At 37.0% G+C, this 15301-nt stretch overlaps 1 protein-coding gene across 1 annotated transcript in view; it reads left to right on the top strand.

Moving 5' to 3' along the window:
• Positions 1-15301, top strand: part of mmm (missing minor mitochondria) — a 375927-nt gene that overhangs the window by 82274 nt on the left and 278352 nt on the right. The window contains exon 5 of the mRNA XM_090411202.1: positions 533-655. Coding sequence (XP_090267328.1) covers positions 533-655 — 123 coding nt within the window. The remainder of the gene's footprint in view (positions 1-532; positions 656-15301) is intronic.

Genomic DNA, 15301 nt, shown 5'->3' with positions numbered 1-15301 from the left:
TTTTTTTATTACTGTGTGTATTATTTTCACCTTTAGACAGAGGTGAAGAGTATCAAGAATGGCAGTGATTTGAATACCAGACTGAATATCCTGGGAAACGTTTGCCAAGGTTATATTAAAGATACCAAGAAATTTTATACTTGGTTTTAATCCTTTTCCCAAGTAAGCAAAACAAAGTTTAGCATGTGAAATATATTCACGTCTGAGCTACTTGTATATAGAGGCTAATGACCACATATCACTTGCCTTAGTGTGTATCCCATAATGCAAAGCACACCCTCTTTTTGGGCGTGTATAATGCAATATATTTCACACGTAAAACTTTGTTTTGCTTACTTGGGAAAAGGATTAAAACCGAGTATAAAATTTCTTGGTATCTTTAATGTATTTTACATTCAAGGTAAAAAACTTTCTACACACACACATATATATATATTAAACTGAAATATATTGTTATCAATTATATTTTCAAAGTTTTCAATGGTGGTACACTTTAAGAAATGAAAATAATTGTTTGCTATGTGTTTTATAGTCTCTTACTGATCAAGATTCAGGTACAAATGCTCCTGTTATACGATTCACTGCACTATCAAGTGTTGATCACAGTCATCTTTTTGGTATTGATCATCTTGAATGGTTACCTGCTTACAAAGAGGTAAAACAAATTCATACATGTATATTACATTGAAAATGTAAATTGCACAGTTTTAGTGATGAGAAAATGTGATATTATAGAGATTTTTCAGTTGATGATTTTTTTCCAGATTAATATAGAGCAAATTATGCACAGAGTGGGTTTTCCCATATCCATAATTCCAGCCTATTCAAATCATTCTGCAAGTACTACATATCAGCAGCATTCCTAATTACCCTACCTATCTTTGCATCATCAGCAAATAGCTGTATGTCGCTTGTCAAATCCTTCTGAATATCATTAATGTACAGATTGAATAAGAGTGGACAAGCACTGATCCTTGTGGTACACCACTCATTACTTAAATATTGCAGATCCCCCCTCCCCCCCGTATACCACTTTTTGATATCTGTTAGTCAGCGATCCTCTTATCAATGCTATTCTATAACCCAAACCCATATTCTCGAATTTATGCAACAGTCTACCATGTTGTATTCTGTCAAAATCCTTAGCATAATCAAAAAGTATCATGGTGTATCCATTCCCCTTGTGTAGTTCAATAGTAACACTGTTATAGAATGTGATCAAGTTACTAAAACATAACCTTCCCTTAGTAAACCCATGTTGCTCATTGCAAAGTAGAGATTCATTATCAACCCATTTCTGAATGCAAGGCCTAACCAATTTTTACTAAATCTTTACCACCACTCATGAGATACTAACTGGTCGATAGTTGGATACATTGGTCTTTGCATCACTCTTGTGCATTGTAATTACCATACATTCTTTCTATTCCTGCAGAATCTTCCCTGTTCTGAGACTCATATTAAACAGCCTGGTCAAAGGAATAGCCAGTTCTGCTGAACACTCTTTTATCACACGTGCTGATATCCCATCAGTCCCTATTGCTGAATTCTTATTCAGAATGTGCAGCAGTTCTAATACCTCATCCTCATACACCTGCATTTCTTCATCCAGTGAAGAAGTAGCAGTGAGCTCAATGTCGCATACACTTGGTTGATAGCTTTTAGCAAAATGGGCACTCATTAGTTGAACAACTTCGCTATCTGCATTTAGAAGAGTTATTCTTTCAGTGGAATTGTTCAATGAACACTTTATTGAAATATTTCATCCTAAAGGAATCAGTTTTAATGCTAGAGGGATAGGGCTGGTTCGAGGTTTAGAGGTGCAGGAGGAGAGTGTGTTTCAGATGCTGAGTACTCTGGATGTCAGTAAAGCTTTGGAACTGGATGGTATTTCACTGTCAGTTCCCTAGCACATTCTCTCAAAACCCATAGCCAGACTTTCATTGAAAAGCCAGGTTAAATCAAAGGTGCCCAAGGAAGGTAAGATAGTGCCATTGCATAAGGGTGGTAACAGACTGGAAGTGTCTAATTATAGGCCAGTCTATGTGTCATCAGTAGTTGTTAAGATCTTGGAGAAAGTAGTGAGGGACTGTATACAGCATTGAGCAGATGAGGGTAATGTTATCTGTGAGAGTCAACATGGATTTGTGAAAGGACGCTCTTGCTTTAGCAATATGCTAGTCTTTTATAATAAAGTTACAAGAGCATTAGATGAGGGAAAGGCATATACTGTAATTTTCTTAGACTTTTGACAGGGTGCCACATGATAAGCTGATATTTAAGTTGCAGCACATGGGTCTGGATGTCAGATTGGTCAACTGGATTCAGGATTGGCTGTCTGATAGGTATCAGAGAGTTGTGTATAGTGGAGCAGTTTCAAGGAGGCAGAGGGTTACAAGTGGGGTCCCGCAGGGCTCAGTACTAGGACCTGTATTGTTTAACCTTTATATCAATGACATTGCGAGGGGATATTCAGTTGTTTGCGGATGATGCGAAGCTGGGAAGGATTATTAGTAATAGTGCAGATGTGGTAGCCCTGCAAGAGGATTTGAATAAGCTAGATAGATGGGCAAATGAATGGAGGTGTCAGTTTAATGCAGCAAAATGTAAGGTCTTGAGGTTTGGGAAACATCGATGGGATGCTGCAAACTCTATAGGAGGAGTTATACTGGAGGAAGTAGGGGAGACAAGAGATCTGGGGGATTGATGGTTGATAGGAATCTGAAATTTATGGGACATATTGCAAAGGTGGTGAAGGTAACACAGAGGATTGCTGCAATAAGACCTGCAGAGATAAAAGGATTATCATTCTGTTGTATAAATCTCTGATCAGACCACACTTAGACTATTGTTCTCAGATTTGGTCCCCAGGATTTGAAGGGGATAAATTAACTGTGGAAAGGATACAAAGATGGATGACAAAGATGGTTTCAGGACTGTACAAGGATAGTTATGAGGATCGGCTGAGGGAATGTGGACCGCAGAGTTTGGTGGATAGAAGAAGGAGAGGTGATATGATTGAGACTTTTAAACTGTTGAGAGGTGGTTACAGAGTTGACACTGGGGAGTTCTCTCGCTTGGTTGAACAGCAGGAAGGAGTGATGATAAGAGGCTATCCCTGGAAGTTAAGAAAGGAAACTGTGAGCAAGAGAGTGAGGAGTGGTTTCTTTGCATGGAGGGTGGTTGAACCGTGGAATGCATTTCCTGATGGAGTGGTGAGCGCGAGAACGGTCACTGAGTTTAAGGCGTGGTATGATAGACTTTGTGTTTCTTAAGGGAGACCTCTCCTCGATGAATCTTGAAAGACTATGTTCTTAGGAAGGACCTCCCATGATGAGTCTTTTAATTCCATGGAGGCCTGAATAATAATAATAATAATATTCATTCTTTCTTTTACTTGCAGCATATCGATAGAATGCTTGTGGGTTCTATCAATAGAATGCTTGTGGGTTGTCTTTAACACGCAGAGCCAGTTTCTTTTCATACTGACTTTGCTTTCCGTACAACAGTTGTGACTACTCTAGCCTGCCACTACTGCTACTTATAATTTTCATAACAGACATCATCCTTATGAATCTCTTGCTTAATAAGATTACACGTTCATTTGACTTCTACCCTATTTATTCTTTGAACTCTTGGGACACACTCTGATATTGCATCATTTAAGTATTGTTTAAATGCTTCGCATGCACTGTCAGTATTCTTCTCATCCATCAAACGAACCCATTCCACTGAATCAGTATACTCCTCAGTTGGTCATAATTTCCTACTTTGTAGTTCAGAATGTAACCTTTTCTGAGTGGAACATTCATAAACTTAGTCACTTGCCAGGTGTTCCTAAGTGAGTACTGCATGATCACTGTCACCAACCAGAGACAGAATAGTTAAGTCTTTAACTGAAATGCCCTTGACACTATAATCAAATCTAACTCTCTTTGACCTCCAGTTCCTTCTGTCACATGCTGCTTGAGGAAGTTATCCTACAACAGCTCAATAAATGCATTTTCATTCTTCTCATGAGATTCTACTTCTACCCAGTCTGTATATGGATAATTAGTCTTCCATTATGATTACTCTTTTTGGCTCATCTTTTCTATTTGGTAATGCATTTCTTCATCACTAGTAACCAATCCACCAGGTCTGTAATAACATTCCCCTATGTAATTGATCTTAGATTCCACCTCCCACAGATGGCTTCAAACTCACCGCATGAAATACTGTTAGTAGTAGTAGTACTACAGTCATAGGTCACCACTCTAGCTGGATTTAAGTCATTGATATCATTAACAGCATGCCCTCTTCTCTCCTATCCTCTCTATCCTTCTTAATTCTTAATCTTAATTTGAACTAATTTGAATTGTGTCCATTGTCACATGTGTATTCTGCTTTTTACAATACACAAGTGATATTGTCTTCACTTGTCACTTATGTATTGTAATAAGTAATTGTCCTCTGAAGATGCTGATTTGAAATCTAGCAAAATATACGCGTTTTAATAAATATCTTAATTTTAATGATTTATTGTTTTGGAGTTAATACTGTGAAAAGTGAAATATGTATATTATTATTATTATTATCATCATCAGACTTCTATGAAGTCAAGAGACTCATCATGGAGGTTGCACTCTCGCATGCATGGCTCATCATGCAAGAGAGAGTGTGACCAGGCAATGCATTCCAATTACCCATCACTCTCCCTGCAAAAAATAAAATAAAACTCTACTCCTCACTCCCTTGCTCACACCCACCTCATATAGCTCCATGGATGGTCTTTCATTCTTTTCCTGTCTCCAAATATTCCATGAAAAATCCCATCCATGCTAATCTGGTAATTACCACTTATCAAGTTATGCATCTTGATCATGTCTTACCCCCCCCCCTTTCCTTCTATTCACTAGGATCATTAATTTGCATTCTCTCAATCTGTCCTCATATTTCAATATTCCACATTCCAGAGACTAGAAACCAACTTGATCAGTTGTCTCTGGACCCTCTCCAACATCTCATCATCCTTTTGAAAACGTGGCGACAAAATCAGAGCACAGTAATCCTTATGTAGCTTGATCAAAGTCTTGTGCAGTGGAATCAGAACATCATTACTTCCACATGACAGTGTTCTCCATATCATTCCCATAATCTGCTGTGTCGTCATCACAGTTTTAGCAAAGTTTTCACGAAATATCAAGTCCATATTGACCACAACCCCCAAGTCCTCATCACCTCCAATATATCCCCCATCCGTATACTCTGCATTTCATTTTTGCTTCCCAAATAAAAACGAATGTTATCGATCTTTAGTTTCGCTTACTGGCTATAAAACAACAAAGGATGTTTATTCCCTTATTTTCTATATTAAGGTGCCAGAAAACTAGCCATTTGGCTTTTTATCTTAACTAAAATACCCTTTATGGCATTCGTATAGTGAAGGTATGTAAGTTCTTTTCACTAAGCTTTGATATCTTCCAGGTCTACCTACTCACTGATGAGACCTCAAAAAAGGTTGAAACCCATCTGGGCAGTGACCTCTCCTCATAATGTAGTGACAGTATTACATCTCCTAGGAGCTGTGTTTTACATTATGAGAAAATATCAAGAATAGTGAGGGAGCTTGCTCTACCTTTACTTCGAATTGCCTTCGCCGATAGTTTTTCGCCATGAAACTTATAGATCGTAGTTATCGATCTTTAGTTTCGCTTACTGGCTATAAAACAACAAAGGATGTTTATCCCCTTATTTTCTATATTAAGGTGCCAGAAAACTAGCCATTTGGCTTTTTATCTTAACTAAAATAAAATTGGAGTTTGCTGGATGAATAGTATAATTAATCAGAAACTGTCAAAAAGAAAATGTGGAAGGAATACAAAGAAGAAATGTAAATAACAGGCTCATGATAGCGTATATAGCACAGGCAAGAAGGGTGACTAGATGGTAATGAAAACAAAATTAGATTATTAGAGAAAATTTGCCAGACAGGTCAAAGGAAATTCCCAAGAGTTCTTCTGCAGTGTAGCAAGTAGAAGAAGAAGAACAATTATGTAAGGATAACTTTAATGAATGCAGACAATAAGACAGAAGGAGAAGAAATGTTTGATATATTCAGTGATCATTTTGTCAGGATGTATCATCCAGGTGAATATAATGCAATGAGTGATGCATCTACTCTCTTTTCATATCTGCATTTGCTGATATGAAAAGAGAGTAGATGCATTGGCGGTGTGTAGGATAGTAGTAAGTACTATGTAGGATAGTAAGAAATCTCAATACGAGTACACTCATAAAACTGAATGGAATTTTCATGTATCAGGAAGTGCAAATGAATTACTAGAGCTTCTGACAAGGTATTTAATTCTCATCACTGGCAAAGTTCTATGGTTAGTTTCCATTACATAAAGATGGATCCAAGAATTTTTAGAAATAGGCAGATAGGAATATGATACATATGGCCTTCTACTGTAGTCTCATGTGTTTGACAGTAATCTGTTTTTAAGAGACTTGCTTGTTTTTAAGCAGCATATATGCTATATATATGTTGTTCAATTTGATTCAGATTTTTACTGTGGTAGAAAATAGTTTCATTCCTGTGTAATTTCTTGGCTATTTAGATTGCCTTTCTTGAATACTGGTATTATTAGATCTCTCCATTGGGATTGAACACTGATATAGCTAAAGCTGTATTGCATATATTCAGTAATTGTTTCCAAAGATCCTTTCTTTGGAAACAATTACTTTCTTTTATGAAAGAATAGTAGTGGCTATAATAGCCACTACTATTCTTTCATCCATTCAAAGTGCCTCTCACTTTCTCATTCTTTTGGATTTTTAGCAGTTCCAGATTCTTGTATAATAACATTATGACACCTAATGGGAAGTTTTTTGTGAATTATTGTTTGTGACAAAGTATCTGTGGCACTTCAGCACTTTTTTGAAGTAGTACTTCCAGACTAAGAGCTTTTCATTTTTGTCTTTCAATATCATGTCATTTTTACCTGCATTCTTACTCATTAGGCTTCCTTTCTTTGATATATAAGGAATTAGCTACCAAGTACATTTCTCTGGTTTTGCATATTCTAGCATAGTTTTCGTTTCTTACAAATACTCTTGGAATGTTTTTCTCTGACATTTTGGAAAGCAATATATAGTTGATGATTTAATTCAACTGACTAATTATGTAGATTAGGTCCTTATTCTATGCTGTTGCTTAATAACATTTCTAATAGTTTTGCTCCCTTTTTTTTGCTGGATAATGCTGGATAGCACTCTTGTAACTAACCAAGTTTCTGTTGCTACTTCATATATGGATGGATTCTGCAATATAAATTAAACACTGGGATGGTTCATTATGTATTAGACATTCATTTACGTTCCTCTTTATGCATGGTTAGTATGGTGCGAAGAGTCATGTCTTGCCATTGAAATTTATTTGCTATTCCTGTTTTACATTAACAATGCCACGTTTTATATATGCACCTACTGTGCTTTAGTCAGAGTTTAGCTCTATGCTATTGTAAGCTCCTCAATTTTGTTCTGCTCTCACCCATTTTCCATTGATTAAAATATGATCTGCTTTTGATTTCTGGAAACGCTGAAACATCAGGAGGATATGAACAGTGTAAGCGGATACAATAAGTGGGTTTCTCCACAACCAATGTTTTGTGCATTTACCTGTTTCTGCTTTATCTTATAGGCTTTCTCGAAGGCTTTTACTAATAGGCTTCATAATTTCCCTTGGAGAAAAAGGAATGATGGTTACACTAGAACATTCTATATTTCTTGTTTCTTTTAATCAGTAAAAAAAAAAAAATCCACATAATGAGTACACCTGATGTTCTTCACTAGTTACTTTTACACCTTATCAATTCAATAGGTTCCTCATCAGGAAATATTAGAATTTTATAACATTTAATAACAGAAGTCTATTTTTTTATATTTATCATCATCAGATGAGATTACATCTCTTCATCAGATCTCTATGGATTCAGAGACTCAATGTGGGAGGTCCTTCCATCACCTTCACTCACTCACTCACTCACCACAGCTCATTATACTGTGCCTTAAATGCACTCACATTCTCTGCATTCAGCACATTCTTAGGCAGTGCATTCCAGTCATTCACCACTCTCCATGCAAAAGTTCCAGCTTCTCACTATCTTGCTCATGCTCTCCCAACACTGACCTCCTGACATTCATTTTAAAGAGCTAAAGAGTTAACAATTTTTATGTTTTAACATCTCGCATAACTTAGTGCAATTTATTTCTTTTTCATTTCTAATACCAGCTCTTCAACTTATGAAGTATTTCTCTCATCTTCCTCTTGATATCTTGATTAATCTATCACAAAGAGAGTATAATGAAGGCTGTTTAAAAAAATCATGTATTTAGCAAATGGTTTTACAAGTTGTTTTAAGACTAAAGAAGCAACCTGTTAAGGTGTTTATTAAAGTTGGAGATTGTGGTCTTTAGAAAAAACAGTATGCACACTACTGTCCCAGTATATTATCTGAGTATTATGAAAGAGAAAGACAAGAATTTGGCTTGTTGCATTTGAAGTTCGACTGTGTTTTACAAGCTTAGAGGAAAGTGAAGAGATAATAGAAGACAGATTGGTGGAAAAGCATTCTGCCTAGAAGCAGACTATCCATGAAAAACTGGAGTGAGTGAGTCAGAGAGAGCGCTTATCTATTAATCAGATTGTCCTGTTCTGGATAGCATCAAACATTTTTAGGAATGCTTCTAGTATATCACTCCAAATTAAGAATAGAATACTAAGGTTTGGTGATTTTGGATTTATATAGTGTTACAATTTGTACAGAAAGAAGTCCTGTCTTGAATAGAAAAGAACACAAGTGCTTTTAGAGGACTAAGGAGCCTATGAATGTGATGTGCTAGGGGAAAGCCAAAGTGTAAGTCAGCCCAAGAATAAAAATTTGTTGTGGCCTGGAGATCTGAGTATTATCAAAGGAAAGGGAAATTGAAGTGTTGTTTTTTCTTTTTTGTAAAAAATATAAGCCATGCCTGTGTATTGAAGTTCACTAAGCTGTCTCATCCCACTGGAATATGGCAAGGAGATCAGTGTTTAAGGCATTATGTATGGAGGATACTGAAGCTTGGAATGCATGAAAACTACAAGGTTTATCAAATGAAGAGTAGGAATGGAATTCATGGAGTTGTTGGATACTTTAGCATTTGATGGAAAAAATTGTAGATGCTGTAAATCAACTTTTCCTCATATTAAACATTCCAGAAATCAGAAACTACATTAGTCAATTGCCTCTGTACCTTTTACAACATATCATCATCCTTTTGAAAACTAGGTGACCAAATCTGTGCACATTAGTCCATATGTGCACAGATTTGGTCACCTAGTTTTCCTTACAATGGAACAAGAATCTCCTCACTTCTACAAGACAGTGTCCTCTGCACCATTCCCAGAGTTCTTTGTTTTGTCCTCATAATTTTAGCAATGTGTCCCATAAATTTCAGATCCTTATCCACTATCACCCCAAGATCTCTTATTTCCTCCACTTCCAACAATATATCCCCTCCAAGCATAAGTCTACATCCCATCTTTGTTTTCGAAATTTTAAAACCTTATATTTTGCAACAGTGAACTTGTATCCCCATTCTCGTAATCTATTCAAATCTTCTTCAAATGCCAGAACAGCTGCTCTACACCTCATAGTTCATTCGAACTTTGCATTATCTGCAAATAACTGAATATCCTGATCCAATATCATTATTATACAAATATTATTAACATACAAATTAAACAGCAATGGCCACAAGACTACTGGGGAATAACATTAGTTACTTTTCTCTCCTGGGATATTGCTCCTCCATACACAATTGTTGATTTGTTGATAACTATCAGAGAGCTAATTTCCAATCCAGTCCACTAGGCTAATATCCAATCCATTCTAGTTTGACTATCAACCTATCAAAGGCCTTTGTGAAATCTAAGTATACTACTGTGTATCCATCTCCTCTTTCCAAGAAAGCCATCACCTTATTGTAATAATTAAGTAGATTACTAAAACATGAGCTCCCTTTAGCAAATCCATGCTGTCCATCAAAAATAATACCATTGTTATTAGCCCAATTCTGGATCCTAGATCTCTTATTGGTGAGATATGCATATCTCACCAGCTTATCCAACAACTTAAACACAACACCTGACACACAGATAGGCCTATAATTTGATTCTTGAGTTCTATCACCTCCCTTACGAAGCGGCACAATTTTGTCCTCCTTCCACTCCTTTGGAACGCAACCTAGTGCAAGACGCATATTAAACAAATATGTCAAGGTACATATGAACTCCCTGGCACATTCCTTCAGAATATGTAATATTCTGCTCTCAAACTCTCCATGATGTCACATTCAAAAGAATGAAAGTCCTTTATGAATTTATTAAATATCTCAACTACATCCTCTGCATCAGTTGTTCTTATTCCATTTTCTCCTATCAGTGTCATCCTCCCATAATTATTCTTTTTTTTTTTTTTCTGGCTATATGCATATCAAAAGAACTCACTAGGATTATTTTTGGCTATCATCATCATCATTATCATCAAATTCCTGGTATATATCCTCAAGGGGTATACAGGATATGACAGTATTACATGAAAAATTATTTTTTGGCTTTGTCAGCTAACTGCTGCTCATACTTCACTTTTACTTCCCTTGCCAACTAAGTCCCCCTTACCAACTAAGTTTCCAAATTAGAAAACTTCACAGGCTCCTTAAGAAAGTCACTTTCTTGGCCTGTAGAAGTTACCAACAGATTAAGGCTGTTTAACTCTATAACCCCCCCCCCCCGTATTTACAGACTCCCAAAAATACATAAAGAAAATGTGCCATTACGTCCCATAGTGGATGGCATTGATTCCCCCACATACAAATTAGCTAAACATTTGGCCAAAGAGCTCACACGCTTACTGGCAACACACCATCACACGTAAAAAACTCAGCCCACTTCAAAGCCAACATAGAAAACCTTACACTCCAACATACTGACATAATGGTCAGCTTTGACGTCTCCTCCTTATTCACAAATGTCCCACTTAAGGAAACTTTAGAACTTATCCAAGCTAAATTTTCTCCCGATATCTCAGCCCTGTTTCAGTTCACAACGAACTCAGGCTATTTTGTTTGGCAGGGAAAATTCTACAAACAAATAGAGGGGACAGCCATGGGGGTTCACCACTCTCCCCACCCTTGGCCAATTTCTTTATGGAGACCTTTGAAGAAAAAGCCTTAACCTCTGCCCCACAAAAACCAACCATATGGCTTCGCTACATCAATGTTGTGTTTGCTATTTGGCCACATGGCTCTGATACACGCCTCTCCTTAACACACTTAAACAACCAACACCCCAGAATCAAGTTCACTCTTGAAAAAGAGGAAAACAACAGCCTCCCTTTCCTAGACACTCTAGTCACCTGCCAGCCTGATGGAACCTTGGTTTTCTCAGTTTATAGAAAACCCTCCCATACAGGCAGATACATTCACCAACAATCCCCACCCCCCTCACAACAATATGGAGTGGTGAAAACACTATACAACAGGACTAAACTAATCTGTTCTAACGACATGGCCCTAAACACTGAACTAAATCACATCCTGAACACTTTCTCAGCCAATGGGTCCCCCCCCCCCAAAAAAAAAATCCTAAAAATATTAAAACCTACAAACCACAGCCCCCCTCCACAACAAAGATTACTCTAAATCCATCACCATTCCCTACATCTGAGGCACCTCTGAAAAAATTACCAAAATTTTAAAAAAACATGACCTTACCTCCTGTTACAGGCCTTACAGAAAATTGGCATCCCTTATCCGCTCCACCAAAGACCAACCACTACCCCTAGGCCTACCTGGTGTATACCAGGTCCCTTGCAGTTGTAAACTGTCTTACTTTGGCTAAACAGGCAGGACAGCGAATATCAGAATTTCTGAACACAAGGACTACATCCGGTTCCACAAGTACAGCCATTCTGGTCTTGCAGACCATGCTCTGGATACATGCCACAGAATACGGTGGAAGAAAGCTACAGTAATACGCCATAGCAAATACAAATTCGAAAGACTATTTATGGAATCAGCCTCAGCCCTAATAAACTCTCCAAACCTCAACAAATTTGGTTGTATGCGACTGCCCCAAATTTGGGAGGCATACATCAGCAGACCTTCAGCCCAATGGCCAAAAACACCTACCTAGCCTGCTAGAGGGCACCATCAGGACTTCTAGGAGAACAATAGCTTCATCTCTTCATTCTCATTTACTGTGTTGTAGTGCCTGCGTACACGTGCCTTTTTGTAAGTTCCTTTTGAAAATGGCAACGTGACGTTGCCGAAATATCTGAAATATTCATTAAAGTGTAATGTAATTTATATTCGGATCTACGTTGTTCAATTCCTTAAGTGATTTAGAAATACCAACTAAGTCATTTTCCTTGCCTGTTCTCTGTAATCCTTATGGAATTGATTATTACTACTCCTCTTATGTCATTTTCATAATGCCTTTTTCCTGTGTATTGCATGCTTGATCCCTTGGAATACATTTGGAAATTGCTTCTACTAGAAAAGTTATTGAATATCACCAAAGCTGCAATGATCCCCTTTCCATTCAACTCCTCATTCCATGCTACACCTGCAAGCTGTCTCCTGAGTTTCTCATAATCACCACCCTTGTAGGTCCACATATACCCTTTCCTCACAGAAGTCCTCACACTGCTGGCAACCACTCACATAATCACTTCATAGTCACTCTCACCAAATGGTGGATGATTTAACACTTCATTTATAATAATATCCTCTAATGAGATGATAAAATCCGAGACCCACAGTCACTATGTGCCCTCTGTTACATGCTGCTTGAGGTAGTTATCCCTCTAAAACTCAAGAAACTCATTTTCTTTACTTCCAGTTGCTATCTCATCATCCTAGTCTATATTGCCATAATTAAAATCACTCATAATGATCACCCTTTTCTTATTTGCTTGGCTAATTTGATTATACATTTCATGTTCATCCAAAATTCGAAAAATTTTGGAATTTTTGTGGTTGCTATAGCAACATCCAACAATGTATTTCATCCCCTTCACCTCTATTTCACACCATACTGCCTCAAAACTGGCACTATTTCTCTCTTACCTCTCTACTTTGTATGGACAGAACTCTTTTTCTATCATCAATAGTACTCCTCTTTCCTTTTTACCCTTTCTATATTCACAAAATATTTCATACCTTTTAATTTCTCTTCCTTTCAGGATGTAATCCTCATCCAACCATGTCTCACTTATTCGAACAGTGTTTGGATGACTTAATCAATGCAACCATTTCATTTGTCTTGTTTCTTATGCTTCTAGCATTTGTATACAAACATAACAGCTAATTTCTGAATCTACAAGATTCACTGATACCACTTATTAGATGTGACTTCGCCATACTCTCCTTGAGCCATTTCTTTTTCTCCTTACTCATCTCAAAACCGACTTCAAATCCAAACAGTTTTCCCTACATCCAGGTCATCCCCTTCTCTTTTTGTCTACACACACATTTCCATCCTCATGGAGCATCAACCTTTCTCATGCTATGTTCCCATGTCCACCCTGAGTTTTTCATTCTCTACACTAATGATACCTACTTTTTCATTCATAAACACTACTTCAGTCTCTCCTTCCTTACTCTCCTGCTCTTTCACATAGCTTCTTACTTGATTCAGATTCATCCTTTGCACTCATTTCTCTACCTTCCAGCAGCAGCAGTCTCAAAATTACTCACAAAACAAAACCATTCAAATGTAGTCCATCAGTCTTTTACAGTTCAATTCGTCCTTCATACACCTTCCATATAGTAACAAACCATTAAGCACTCCTTTCTCTTTCATATCATATCCAATGCCTCAATCATTTTATTATATAGGGTGGGAATCTATTTAGGTATTACTTGGAGATTACAAATAGATTGGACAGGGAAGATTCATATACACTAGTATATTTACAAAGCCCTTTGATAAATAGTCACCTGACAAGTTAACTAAATTGGAATGGATATGATTAGATAATATGCTAATGAGTTGTGTAGGTGATTTCTTATAGTAAGAGGTCAGTAAGTTGTGTATGGAGAGCAGTATTCTGAAGAGAAAGTCACTAGTAGTATGTTACTTTGGTCTGTCTATTCTGGGTCCTTGACTGTTTAAATTGTATATTAATGATATTGGGACAGGCTTAAATGGAAATTTGCAGATGATGCAAATATAGTCATCCCTTGACTCACGTCGGGGTTCCGTTCCATCCAACAGGACGTAAGTCGATACATTAAATCAACAGAGTTATAGGGGATTAGGGATTTAGCAGTAATAAGTATACTGTCATTTTAATTTTTAACCTTATTATAAAACTGCACTATGTGTTACTGCCACTATAAAACAGGAGAATAATCACCCAAATCTTCCTCCACAATCACATCTTTGTTACCTTCCCTATGTAAAGGACACCAGGCTGCGGCTCTTCTGGTGTAACCGTTGTTTTTTGATGAAAATGTCCAATGTGCTTTGCTTATTCCTCTTCTTCTTTTCATCATAAATTTGTTTATAGCAAGCAAACACATCATGTACTTTCCTTTCTACTAATAAGTAGCTTTCAACAATCAACATTGGGGTCCATGTCTTCAACCATTTTGAGAACATCGCTAACTGCAGAGAACATTTCTGCAAGACCCCTTCAATGTAAATTGTTTAACTACCTCTCCTTGTTTCTCTTTTTCCTCTTCCTTTTCTCGTTCTTCCTCTTCTGCAACATGTTCCTCCAGTTTGACTAATTCTTCATTGGTCAACTCTTCAGGAGCACTTTCTATGAGTTGAACTATGTCGTCATCATTCACTTCAAGATTCAGATTGATTGCTAGGCTTTTTTTCAAAACTTCCAAAATCGTGCATAAACCTTTTTAATATCTTTTTCCATATGCCACTCATACATTGAGGGATCACTTTGTTCCAAACTACAGCAATATTTTTAATAACATGATAAATATTGAATGCTTTCCAGAATTGCATGAGAGTCTGGTCGTTTCCTTCAGTAGCAGAAATGGCTTGTGAAAAAGTTCTCTGTAGATAATAAGCCTTAAACACTGCAAGAACTTCCTGATCCATCGGTTGGATCATTGAAGTAGTATTTGGAGGGAGAAACATGATCTTGAACTTGGTGAAGATCAGCAATATAGGACAGATAACCTGGAGAATTATCTAGAATTAATAAAATTTTAAATTCTGTTTTCTTTCATACAATAGCTTTCTATTTCA

The sequence above is a fragment of the Typopeltis vanoorti genome, chromosome 21, assembly GCF_054136105.1.
Source record: "Typopeltis vanoorti isolate ZY-2024b chromosome 21, IOZ_Tvanoo_1.0, whole genome shotgun sequence".
In the NCBI taxonomy this organism is placed as follows: domain Eukaryota; kingdom Metazoa; phylum Arthropoda; class Arachnida; order Uropygi; family Thelyphonidae; genus Typopeltis; species Typopeltis vanoorti.
Note: the sequence above shows the minus strand (reverse complement) of the source record. Positions and strands in the feature narration are given on the sequence as shown.